Source organism: Aquarana catesbeiana, linkage group LG04 (assembly GCF_042186555.1).
Source record: "Aquarana catesbeiana isolate 2022-GZ linkage group LG04, ASM4218655v1, whole genome shotgun sequence".
In the NCBI taxonomy this organism is placed as follows: Eukaryota; Metazoa; Chordata; class Amphibia; order Anura; family Ranidae; genus Aquarana; species Aquarana catesbeiana.
Window position 1 is genome coordinate 672,264,452 of NC_133327.1, and position 14,068 is coordinate 672,278,519.

Below are 14,068 nucleotides of genomic sequence, written 5' to 3' on the forward strand. Positions count from 1 at the left end.
GCGTTTTTGGGAACCCTAAACTGCTGGGGACGCTAGTATAGATCTGATCGGATCAGATATTGATGTGTTCAGATACTATACCACTAAGGGAGGTGTACGGTGCGTGTACGGTGCGTGCGTAGGTGTTCGCGGTACTGGCGCTAATCTGACGCTGCCTGGGGCGACGCATATCACCGCCGGGCGATCAGGGGGCTAAACCTTTATTCAGTAATAAACGGCGGGTGCCCTGACACTAAAAAAAATAAACAAACTAACCAGCGTCACCCATAACAGTTATACGGTGATCAGTGGTGAAAGGGTTAACTAGGGGGCAATCAAGGGGTTAAAACATTTATTAGGTAGTATATGGGGGTCCCTGTCGCTATAAAACGCTGACAGCGAACCTAAATATTTACGTTCCTAACTAGCGCCACCAGCGACACTAATACAGCGATCAGAAAAATGATCGCTTAGCGACACTGGTGACAGGGGGTGATCAAGGGGTTAAAACTTTATTAGGGGGGGTTAGGGGGGTACCCTAGACCTACAGGGGGCTAATACTAACTGTCCTACCACTGCTAACTGTCACAAACTGACACCATGCAGTAATCAGGAAAAAAACAAAACAAAACAAAAAAACCTGCTTGCTGTCAGTTTGTGACGGGGGGGGGGTGATTGGGGGGGGATCGGGGGGGGATCGGGGGTGTTTAGTGTGCCTGGCATGTTCTACTGTGTGTGTGTGTGTGTTGGTGCACTTACATGTCTTCTCTCCTCGGTGCTGGAACGGAAACTGGCCAGCCGAGGAGAGATGACATCACATCCTCTGCCTCTGTGTACTATACAGAGGCAGGGGATGTTTCTCATTGGCTGGGAGCGATCGCGAGGGGGGGGCCACGATCGGATGGTCTCCCCCTCGTCTCTCAACTCTCCCAGCCAAACGCCGACCGCCGATGGCACCGGGGGGGGGTCCGATCGGACCCCCCGCCCGCGGGAAGGCAATCACGTACCAGGTACGTGATTTTGCCTGCCCGTGCCGCTCTGCTCACGTATATATGCGTGAGGCGGTCGGCAAGTGGTTAAAAAAATAAATTAAAACCTGCAAGACAAAGGCATAATGAGCTTAGTATGCATAGCATACTCGCACATTATATATTACTTACCTTAGATCGAAGCCCCCCGCAGCCGTCCTCATTCACTGCTCCAGCCGGTGACATCGATCCCGGAGTTACTTCCGGGTATCCTGCGCTGTGACTGGCCGGAGCCGCGATGACGTCACTTCCATGCATGCCCACGGGAGCCATCAGCAAAGGCACAGTCTAACTGAAGCAACGGCACGTACTGCCATTGCATCAGTGCGCATGTGCCGATAAGGTCGGCACATGCAAATACAGGGGATATCTCCTAAACCGTGCAGGTTTAGGAGATATCCTGGGTTTGCTACAGGTAAGTCTTATTATAGGCTTACCTGTAGCAAAAAGTGGTCTGTAAGGGTTAACAAGCACTTTAAGTGTGTACTTTGAAATTTCAACAGGATTTGTCAATAAAATATTGTTTTTGTTTTATTTTTAATATAGTGTGATGTGTGCATAATCGGACATGCCTACCTTTTTTAAAGTGGTTCTAAAGCCTTGAGGTTTTTTACCTTAATCCATTCTATGTCAAGGGGGGTTATATTTTCTTTCTTTTTTTTTTTCATGGGGTACTTTGTCGCAGTAAGTGGGATTAGCACCATATAGCAATATGGTGTGACCAAATCCCCATATTTTTTATAATGTTTTTTGAAAATGTTTAGGTGTTTTAAACTAGCCTTGCTGGAGGTAAATGTCTTTTTTGCATGTGTGCGCTGTAATATTTTCTTCTATTGTATGGTCTTATGGCTGCACCATCTTTAATGAATCTTTTAGGGTGTGCCCCCCCCCCCCCAAATATTTTGTTTGTATATTTTCCTGAGCCCAATCTCGATCCAGTGATGTGCACAAGAGTAGAGGATCTCTTATGTATTTCCCTCCTCACTGGGCAGATTGATATCATGGAGCAGGACTGAGCCATCCTGTCTGTATCAATAGACGCAAACAGGGTAGCTCGGGAGTGAGCCAGCATGAGTGCCCCCATAGAAATATATATATATATATATATATATACCGGTAAATTAAAAATAAAATTCAATAGAAATGCATATGAGCAAAGAGCACTTTTATAATTATAAAAATTGTGACAGTCCAGGTGTTGGGTAATTTCTCATATTAATAAGACAGTTCATATCACTGAAGCGATGTTCCACCGTCACCACACCATGTGATTCCACTCCCTATAGGAATTGCACTCATCGGACTCCTAATAATCAATCGCCTTAGTGAATAAATCCAGCTTTAATCTCAGCAAATAAAGGACATTGGCGTGGGAATTCAGTAACGATCAACCCGACAGATGAATGGCGTCCTGATCCTGAACATTCCAGACTGAACACACCCGCAATCCTCTTATTCCACTCAAGCATATAGAAGGAAAGGAATCCCTATAGTGTGAAACTGCAGACTTTTATTGTCCCAAAAACACCCGACCCCTTAAGCTATTGCACTTACACAAGATTATATTTAAAACAGCATTCAGGTAAATCATAGACTATTGGTGATAGCAGTTCCGATAATCTCACCACCTCAAAGAAGAGCAGATCGTTTGTGGTGGTTCCCGGGAGAGACTCGGAACGAATCCCCAATGCAGCAAGCCGTGAGGTCTCCCCAGAGTCTGGAGCGCGAGTCCGCAATCAGTTTACAAAACGCAGCGCGATTTGCAGAATCGGATTGCATGGGTGTGAACACCCATGCGATCCGATTCCGGTGCGGGCGAAAAAGGGTCCTGCACGAGTTTGGTCCAAATGCGATGCGAATTCTGCCATACAGTTCATATGGCTGAATTCACATCGCACAGACATTGCATGCGGTGTGAATCCTTAAAGTAAAAAAAAAATAAAACAAAAATTCTCTTGGTCACACTTTGAAAACATTTTCTTTAAGGCCAGTTTCCAAATGTTCTCTCATCATAGAAGTAATTACTACCATGTTTTCTTCAGACCTACTCCGTAACACTAAACTGATGACCCATAGGGGGCTTCTAACCGCTTGCCGACCAGCCGTCGTCGTTATACAGCGGCAGGTCGGCTCTCCTGCGCAAATCGCTGTACGGCGGCTCACGCAGGCACTGTTGCCGGCAACGCGCCCGCTCCCGTTGCACGCTTCGGGGGCATGCCTGCGGGTCGGGCGGACTCTATCTCCGCCGGCGATCCACGATTGCTAGTGTTAACCCCTTCCCTGCCAGTGTCATTTTTACATTGATCAGTGCATTTTTTTAATATTTTTTTTTTTTTTTTTTTTTAGCCCCACTAAAAATCCCAGATCGCCGCCATTAGTAGTAAAAGCAATAAAAGAAAAAAAAGTCCCTAAATCTATCCCCTATTTTGTAAGACGCGTTAACTTTTGCGCAAACCAATCAATATACATTTATTGCAATTTTTTTTCGGGGGGGTTGTACCAAAAATATGTAGAAGAATATATATTGGCCTAAACTGATGAATACATTTGTTATATATATATATATAAATTTATATTTTTATGTATTCTAGCAAATTTTTTTTCAAAATTGTCGCATTTTGTTTATAGCGAAAAACAAAACAGGTGATCAAATATTTTCAAAAGAAAGCTATACCGCGCAATTGTCAGTTAAAGCGACGCAGTGCCGTATTGCAAAAAATGGCCTGGTCATTAAGGGGGAAAATCCTTCTGGGGCTGAAGTGGTTAAAGCATCTCCTATAGAAAATATAGGGTACTGAAGTTTGTCTCCATTTCATGGGCACATGTAAATTAAAGGCGTAAGGTGTTGGTTATCTATTTACTGGGTGCAACCTCCTCTTTTTTTATATTTTATCTAAAAATTGGGTAATTTATTGCATTTGTCTGCCTTAAAATTAACGTTAGTGGGTTTTTTTACTGAAATTTTGCTATTCCTAGACCTTTTACGGTGGTAATATCTTTATGGTGGTAACAAAAAAAATTGGAACTACCACTATTTTATTCTCTAGAGTGTCTGCTTTCAGAAATGTAAATGTTTTGGGGGTTTTATGGAATATTCAGGCCTAAAATGATTCCTTAAATGTGTGCAAACAATGCAAAAATGGCTCTGGCAGCAAAAGGGTTAAAGTGTAACTCCACTTTCGTAGGGAAAAAAATTTAGCAAATAAAAAAATAATTTAGCGTATACAATTGCAACACAAGCCATATTGTAATTGAAGGTTATTCAGAAGTATCTTTCATTTTAATTCTGCAACCGCTGTAATTTTCTAAAAAAAAATGCAATAGGGCAACCTGGAGGTGTTCTATATTGCCTAGATGGCGTACAGAACTCCCTCCAGAAATGTAATTTCCTGCTTGTGTGATTGGCTCACTGATTTTCCCAGAAGTTTACACGAAGTCAGATTTTGGGCATCCCCTGCAACAAAAATGTCATTTTTGGTGTAATACTCTCAAAGGGAAATTGAGTCTAAAGGGATACTGACTCTGCCACTTTCCTCATTAGAGCCCTGCAGGTGCAGCAGCTAGATTGATAATTATAAAACCACTCCCATACAGATTCACTTTGCACATGGTCACAGGCACACAGCTATTTCTTCAGAATAGCAAAAGGTAGGAATCTGCAACAAAGTTTATTCAAATCCCTGCAATGTAAACAGATTACCCACAGGGGAGTGTTTTTTTTTTTCTTAACAAAAGTGGAGTTACACTTTAACCACTTCAGCTTTGGAAGATTTTACCCCCTTCCTGACCAGAGCACTTTTTACAATTTGGCACTGCGTCGCTTCAACTGTAATTCAATGCTTTACCCAAATTATATTTGCTTTCTCTTTCCCCACAAATAGAGCTTTCTTTTGGTGATATTTGATCACCTCTGCGGTTTTTATTTTTTGCGCTATAAACAACAACAAAAAAAAAACAACAATTTTGAAAAAAAAATAATATTTTTTACTTTTTGCTGTAATAAATATCCCCAACATTTTTTTAAAAAAACAATTTTCTTCATCAGTTTAGGCCAATATATATTCTACATATTTTTGGTAAAAAAAAAATCGCAATAAGTGTGTATTGATTGGTTTGCACAAAAGTTATAGCTTCTACAAACTATGGGAAAGATTTATGGCATTTTTATTTTTTATTTTTTTTTACTAGTAATGGCGGTGATCTGCGACTCATTTGACTCATTTCTAGAACCATTGACAATTATACAGTGATCAGTGCTATAAATATGCACTGATTACTGTGTAAATGTCACTGGTAGGGAAGGGGTTAACACTAGGGGGCGATCAAGGGGTTAAATGTGTGTTCTAACTGGGGGGGGGGGGGGGGTAGGACTGACTGGGGGAGAAGACATATCATTGTTCCTACTTAGTAGGAACAAACGACATGTCTCCTCTCCCCTGACAGAACAGGGATTTGTGTGTTTGCACACACAAATCTCCATGCTAGTTCTCATGCACGCGATCGCGCCCGCCGGCCACGTGGATGGGGTCCCCCGCAGAGCAGCGGGCATGCGCCCTCTGGCGGCTGTAAAAGGGAAGGAGGTACCCATACGGGGTTTCGCCCAGGAGAGCCATTGTGCCACAATATATGTGCATGAGAAGGTCGGGAACCGGTTAATGTCCACATACTGCACATATGTGTTGCTGGTCGGCCAGTATTTCTGTGCTGAGAATGCACTCACAGTGTGCTCCCAGCACAGAAACTGAGCTGTCAAAGACCATCGCTAACCAGCTGGAATGGCTCCAAATAATGTGACCACTGTGATGGCCAATAACATGATTGCCAATTCTTCCGCCTCCCCCAGGCGTAGAGACCCTAGTAAAGGGGCGCTGGGCATGGGAACTGGATTTAAATGTGAACGGGATTCTAAAAGTGCTACCTGCTGGCTGAATATGAGAATACAAAATATATATGTGTAATATTTCATATTTACCTGCCCAATAAAGAAAAAAAAATATGTTTTTAGTACTTCAATAAAAAAGGAAAAAAAAAATATATATATATATATAATTATAATACTATATATTCTCCTTAACTGCATGCTTATTTTGAGTGAGTGAGGCCTAAAAACGTATTTCTTTCTATTTTTATCTAGCCTGCTTGGGACGTATTCAGACGAGTTTGGAAAACTGGATTTCGATCGATCTCAGCACGGATCAGGGATGAGTAATCGATCTCAAGCGAAGAAATTTGTTTCCGCTCTTAACAGAGTCGCAGAACGGACTTACAATAACCTGTTTGATTATCAACAGCTTCGGCAGATTGCCAAGGAATTGCAGATCCAGGTAACAGATTGAATTTGGAAGGAGAAAGCAGTGAAGAGTATGAGTTATTTTTCAGAATGTGCTGTTGGCCAAAATATCATAATTTTATTAATAAAGCTTGAATCCCTTTAAATAAGTCAGGGTATCTACACACTAGGGTTGTACTGATAACGGTATCGATGTGCTGATACTAAGCGTTTTCACAAGCACCTGAAACTGATACCTTTCCAGCGCGGTTTGAGCCCATACAAAACAGATGGGCTCAAATCACACTGCAAGGAATCGCATAAAGAGGAATGTGGTGCGATTCCTATCCGAGTCACAAGCGGTTCCCCCCAGCGCTCCTGTGTGAACCCAGGCTTATAAAGTGACTTCAGCCTGGGTTCACACAGGAGTGCGGTGTGGGAAACCGCATGTGATTCGGACAGGAATCGCACCACATTCCTGTTTAAATTGCATGCCTGTCTTTTGCAGTGGATTTTGAGCCCATTCGTTTTGTATGGGCTCAGATCGCACCACAATGGTATCGGTACTCCGTATCAGCTAGTACTTGACTAAAAGTATCAGTACTCGTACTTGCCAATGGCCCTTGATCAACGCACATTTATTACCATATTTACACCCATTATATTATTAAAGTTGGTGTTGCACTGATACCGTATCGGTGCTGATACTAAGCATTTGCACGACTACAAAAATACTAAAACTGATACCTTCAAGTCCGCAGACTGTGTAAGGCTCCGTTCACACCTGAGCCTATCATTTTCAGGCAGAAAGTTGCACGATTTTGTACAGGTCAAAAGGTCACCAATGTAAAAATCAGAAAAACGCCTGTAATCTGCCAAGAAAAAAAGCTCCTTTACTTTTTTGAACGACGGGCATTTTGCATCAGGCGACAGAACCCTCAGATGTGAACAGGGGCCATTGAAATGAATGAGATTCGTCTTGTTGGGCGTTTTTACAGCCAAGGCTTACAGCAGAAAAACGCCTAGGTGTGAACGGAGCCTAATACTGGGTTCACATATGTGCAGGGGCGGTTTCAGCGTTCTTTTTAAAAAGGAATTTGTGCAATTTCGTTCAGGTGCCAATTTTTTAAGTGTGTGACACTGAAAATTGTACCCGACTCATTTTTTAAAATCGCACTGCGGCCGGCCCACACATATGTATCGGTAATTGGCATCAGCGAGTACTTGAGAAAAATATCGGTACTCGTACTCTGTCTTAAGGCTGGGTTCACATCTATTTTGCTGCGCTTGATGCATTTTTGCATGCAGTTTTCTTGCATTTTGCTTTTTTGTTTTTTTTTTTTTTAAACATGCTGTAAACACGCTGTACATTGCTGGTTGCTAAGGAGGCAGCGGGGAAGCCGGTCGCTGCGTCCTTAACAACTGATAATTCATCAGCTGTCCCCACTGACCGCTGAATGTAAAACAAAAATTTAAAAATTAGCATGGGGTCCCCCTCCCAGGTCCATACCAGTCCCTTCAGGTCTAGTATTGGTTCGGAGGGGATCCCCCACACCATTTTTTTTTTTTTTTGTGGGTGTTTAGTATGAATCCATACTAGACCCAAAGGGCCTGGTATGGACTTGGGTGGGGGGGACCCCGTGCAAATTTTAAATTTTTACTTTTTACATTTAGTGGTCAGTGGGGAACCCCGCTGACAGCTGATGACTCATCGGTTGTTAAGGACGCAGCGACCAGCTTTCCCACCCCTTCCTTAGCAACCAGCAATTTACAGTGGGTTCACAGTGTGTTTAAACCCCCCCCCCCAAAAATCCATACCCAGACCCTTATATGAGCATGCAGCCTGGCAAGTCAGAAAAGGGAGGGGACAAGCGATGCTAAACAATTTCCTTATTCTCCAAAAAAAAAAAAACTTAATTGCTCTGTAATCTATTTTTCAATAAATTTATTTGTGATTTTCTACCTCCTTTTTAAAGTAGAACTAAGGTCAAAAATTGAATATACATATGTGATCAAACGGAGTAGGATGTAAAAAAATGTCTGCCTTTTTTTGTCATCTAAATGCAAGTAAATAGAGAATTTTACCTGCTCCCCCTCCAGCTTGTCAGCTTCCTTTTTATTGTGGAGACAACGCAGCTTCCTCATTTTCCAAATGTTTCTTTTGTCCCCTTTTGCATTTATGGCATTCAAGAGACTACAGCGTGGCGTTGTGATGTCATCAGGGGGCGTTGCTACCTTTCCTTAGAAAGCCTTAGTGTGGAAATCCTTTCAGACCAGTGGTTCTCAACCTCAGTCCTCAAGTACCCTCAACGGGTCATGTTTTCAGGTTTTCCTATACTCTGCACAGCTGCCTTAAATCATTATCAATGACATGGTATTGATAAGAGCTATTTTATCTAAGGGAAGTTCCCAAAACATGGCCCCTTGGAGGTACTTGAGGGCCGAGGTTGAGAACCACTGTCTTAGAAGACACACCAAGGCTCCGCCTACTCTTCTCACATTCAGTCCGCCTATGCCCTGCCCATGTCTCCCCTATGCCACTGCCCAGTGCCGATTGAATTATGGGAACTGTCGTTCCCTGTGGGAGACGCAGAGTGGAAAGCAATGACGTGCTAACTTTGCAAGACTCCTCCGCCACAGACTGAGAGGGCGGGTTACAGCAAGCAATTACAGGTTTATGCTGAGGTAATCATAATAATATTTAATTATATGTGTCATTTTCATGAGCTTTGTTAAGGGTTCACTATACATATATACATACATACATACAGCCTTTAGTTGTACTTTAATGCCCTCAGTGAGCTCCCAAACCTCTTCTTTTTGCTCTCACTTCCTTTTGAAACAAGTAGTGCACATCAGTTGCTGTCAAGTACTCTGCTCTATGCACACAACAAATCCCATAATCCCCAGTTCATCTTGAGTAAAGGGGGGGGGGCTACATTCCTGCATATAGTGGGGAAAAAGAATTTGGAGGAGTCTAAGAGCAATAGAAGGGACTTTTTTTTTTTTTTTGAGTTAAAGTGGTTCTAGAGGCTGAGTTTTTTTTTTTTTTTTTTTTGTACCTTTTTTAAAGTAGTTGTAAACCTCAGATATGAAATATGAACAAAGTGTATCCCTCTATAGTGTGTACTTGTCTCAATCCAGAGCACTAAGTGTCATTTCTGTCTGCTGCCTCCTCCATTTCTGTCTGCTGCCTCCTTCCTCTGCTATCAGTATTCGTCACTTCTGACAAGTTTTCCTGACACCAATTGAAAAATGGTTATGAGGGAGGGAGCTCCAGCAGATTGAGAGCCTTAGCTCTGTTCCTGTGTTCTGTGTGTAGGAGGGGGTCTCTCTTCTCTCCAATCAGCTCTCGGAGCTCTCCCTCCCTGAGCTCCGCAGAGTGTAACTTCATCTCTCCGCCCCCTTTTTTCTGACAGTCTCAGACAAGCTTTATAAATTCTGGACTATGAAGTGCTGTAGGGAAGAGAAGAGTGCAGATAAACAGGTACAACTTATGTAGGAGGATTTGTTTCAGGCTGGGTTCACACTTATATGAATTTGGATGCAGGTTTCCCCTGCATGCAAATCGCATGACAGGAGACTGTGACCGCCTCTCTATGGAGCCGGTTCATACATCTCTGGGGCGGCTGCGGAGCAGATTACACAGGGGGGTCCCGTGCGTCTTTGGCTCTGTTTCAGGTCTGAATTCAGGCAAAAATTTGGGCCCGATTTGGTCCCTGAAACGGAGAACAGGGACACACCGGACCCCCTGCTGTGAGCTAAGTGTAAACCCGGCCTCAAAAACTTTCAAAAAAGTTTCATGAAAACTTGGACCGTTAATGCGTCTTTATGTTAGTACAGTTGTTTTGGGCTCATTCAGTTATGCTTTATTTTTACATTATACTTTTTGAATCGCAATGTATAACTGTTATTTCGCATGTTTTTGATGAGAAATCGGGTGCTTCTGCTAGAAGACCAGATAAACTTCATGTATCCATCACACGGGGACCAATGCTGGTTACTCCCATTTTATCTCTGGTGGGGGCGGTGAGAAATGCAGTAAATACTTTACTCCATCAATGTATATTAAGAGAGCGAGTATAAATCACCGATTACAGGAGGGTTCTGTGTTCTGCGGTGAAGGGAGGAGAATATGTTCTGGATCAGGTGACCCGGATATAAGAGACTTCTATTGTAGAATAATACTTCTTCTCTCTTTATTACAGGTCACTGACTTTGAAAGTTTTGTGAGCTCACTGAATGATCAAGGCTACCTGCTAAAAAAAGGACCCAAAGTTTATCAGCTCCAGACCATGTGATTCTTCATTTTGACACGGAGTATAAACACAACAAGACAAACAGATATTTAATTGATTGTTCATGAATGTAGAAGCATACGTATACGTATAATGAATCAGACCGGTTCTTCATATGGACTGCATTCACACTACAGCATTTAGAATCGTAGGCAAATTTGCCATGAATTTGCCTGTGATTTGAAAGCGCCGATGTTAGAATGACAAATCGCGGGACTCTTGTTTTGAGATGGCATTCATTCATTAAGCCATTCAGATGCCTTAACCACTTGCTGACCAGCTGCCGTCATGATACTCCTTTGTGGGATAGCAGGCGCGCCCACTGCACTGCGGGGGTGCCAAAGCTTGTTACCGGCAGTCGTAATGACCGCCGGCCACGAGCGATCACAGGCACGAGAGGCAGAACAGGGACCTGTTTTGTTCTGAGAGGAGATGCAGATCGTGAGTTCCTAATAGCTAGGAACCACGATCTGTCATTTTCTCTAGGTCAGTCCCCTCCCCCTACAGTTAGAACACAGTCAGGGAACACATTTAACCCCTTGATTGCCCCCTAGTGTTAGCCCCTTCCCTGCCAGTGACATTTATACAGTAATCAGTGCATTTTTATAGCACTGATCGCTGTATAATTGTCAATCATCCCAAAAATGTGTCAAAAGTATCCGATATGTCCTCCCATAATGTCGCAGTCACAATACAAATCGCAGATCGCTGCCATTACTAGCAAAAAAATAATAATAAAATGGCATAAATCTATCCCCTATTTTGTAGACGCTTTAACTTTTGCACAAACAAGTCAATATATGCTGCTTGGGATTTTTATTACCAAAAATATGTAAAAGAATACATATCGGCCTAAACTGAGAAAAAAATTTGCTTTTCTTTTTTAAAAAAATGGGGATATTTATTATAGCAAAAAGTACAACATATTGCCTTTTTTTTTCTAAATTGTTGCTCTTTTTTTGTTTATAGCGCAAAAATAAAAACCGCAGAGGTGATCAAATACCACCAAAAGAAAGCTCTATTTGTCAGTTAAAGCGACGCAGTGCCGTATCGCAAAAAATGGTCTGATCATTGAACAGCCAAATCTTCCGGGGCTGAAGTTGTTAAATCACTGCACGGGTCTGCCGCGATTGTCACGCGATAAATCGTGCTCCAATCGTGGCAATACGCATCGCAGGAAGCATGTCACCCCAAAAAAAGTTCAGGAGCTACTTTTGGGCAACATGCTTGCCGCGATGAGTGTTGCCACAATTGCAGTGCGATTTATCGTGCGGCAGACCCACATTGCGATTTGAGGTGTCCTTCAAATAAATGGCATCTCAAATGTGAGTCCCGCGATTTGTCATTCACACATCGGCGCTTTCAAATCTTGGGCAGATTTGCGGCAAATCTGCCTGCGATTCAAAATGCATAAGTGTGAATGCAGCCTTACAACTGTTCTGTAGCCCTGAGCATATTTAACATTTTAAGCTATTGTGCTGCCTCTTATTGTATGTCCTGTATATATTTTAAAAATTCTATATAAAGTTAAAATATATTGTTAAAACTGTATAAAAACTTTGTATCGTTTTTATTATCCAATCTGCTTTTGCAGTATCCTTGGGGCTGATCTTTAAAGCTTTGACTCTTTCACTGCCAAAGCCGTTTTTAAATTTTTTGCAAACATGCTTAACCGCTTTATAGTACCCATTTCCCGATCCGTGATGTCTGAGAAAGGAAGCTCCCACCCGGCCACTGCACATAAACAGCAGGGTGGCCCCATATGTCCAGTCAAAACGTGCACCTCTTGGAGCCACGCAGTTTCAAGATCAGGACATGGGCGCTGTGATTGGCCCTCCAGATCACATGACGGCTGTGTCCAAATCACAGCCATCAAACAGTGTAAACGGAGACACTTGTCTCTGTGTCGGCTCTCCCTGCTGAGCTCCGTGAGAGCTTGAGTGGGGGGGTAGCGTGGGAGATCGGGGAATGCTGCAGCCGTGACAGTTCTCTGTGTAACTGATGGATTTTAGTGTTTAGTTACAGTAAACAGTGATCACACAGTACAACAAGCACCACTGTCCCTGTCCAAGTGTCCCATGAACGTCTCTACCAGTGCACAAAAACATTGGTCACAGTGTCCCATTTCAACATCTGTAAGTGTCCACCGGTGGACAATTAACATCTGTCACAGTACAAGTGCATAAAAACATCTGTCTCACCAATAAATAAATAAAAAATGTAAAGCGTTCGCGCACAAAGGCGAACGCACACATTGGTTCCGTACACATACGTAAACGATGATCGCACCACACATGGGAGGTATCACCGCAAACGTCCGAGTGAGAGCAATAATTCTAGCACCGGACTTCCTGTGTAACTCTAAACTGGGTAACCAATAAAGGCTTATAAAGGGTCGCCCATGGAGATTTTTAAATACCAAAGTTTGATGCTATTTCAAAAGCATGTTCAATTTTAAAGCGTGACATGTTTGGAATCTCTTTACCTGGCGCAGCACTATATTTTAAATATTACCAAAAAATTTGGTATTATATTGTCTGTGAGGATTGAAATTCTTTAAAGTGTATTTATGCATTAGGGTGTAAAATTGCATTTGAAAAACCGCTGCGCAAATACCGTGTGACAAAGAATTGAAAAGCCCACCATGTTATTCTCTAGGGCCTCTGCTACAAAAAGATATAATGTTTGTGGGTTCTATGCAATTTTCTAGCAAAAATACAGATTTTTACTTGTAAACAAAAAATGTCAGAAGAAGCCTGATTTTAAAGTGAATAATGCCTGAAGGTACTGTAATAGACACACCCAGGACAGAGGCTTTTGGAGGGGATTTATTTAATTTCTTCATTTTGCAAAGAATTGTGGGAAAAATTACAACTTCAAAAAAACTCACCATTTCTCTTATTAAATATCTTGGACTGTCTACTTTCCAAAAAGGAGTCATTTGGGGATATTTGTACTGTCCTGACATGTTAGGGCCTGAAGAAATGAGATAGGCCAAGGATATGCACTTAGCGGACCTCCAGCTTTTGCAAAACTACAAGTCCCATCATGCCTCTGCCTCTGGGTGTCATGCTTGTGGCTGTCAGAGTCTTGCTATGCCTCATGGGACTTGTAGTTCTGCAACAGCTGGAGGTTGCTAATTGCATATCCCTGAGATAGGCCATCGGTACATCAGGTGTGATCAATTTTCAATGATATGTTCCATAGCTTGTGGACTCTATAGCTTTCACACAGGCTAAATAATATACACGGATTTGGGTTATTTTTTACCAAAGAAATGTAGCAGTATAAAATTTGGTCAAAATTTATGAAGAAAAATTACGTATTTGCAGACTTTTATAACCGAAACTAAGAAAAACACGCTTTTTTTTTTTTTCTCAAAAGTTTTGGACTTTTTTCATTTATAGCGCAAAAAAAAAAAAAAAAACCCAGTGGTGATTAAATACCACCAAAAAAAAGAAAGCTCTTTGTGTGAAAGTAATGATAGAAATTTT

General features: G+C 42.2%; 1 protein-coding gene across 1 annotated transcript in view; it reads left to right on the forward strand.

Moving 5' to 3' along the window:
- Window positions 1–12,455, forward strand: part of MCM8 (minichromosome maintenance 8 homologous recombination repair factor) — an 82,743-nt gene extending 70,288 nt beyond the window's left edge. The window contains exons 18-19 of the mRNA XM_073628615.1: window positions 6,142–6,331; window positions 10,485–12,455. Of these exons, the coding sequence (XP_073484716.1) occupies window positions 6,142–6,331; window positions 10,485–10,577 (283 nt within the window). The 3' untranslated portion in view covers window positions 10,578–12,455. The remainder of the gene's footprint in view (window positions 1–6,141; window positions 6,332–10,484) is intronic.
- Window positions 12,456–14,068: the final 1,613 nt, after the last annotated feature.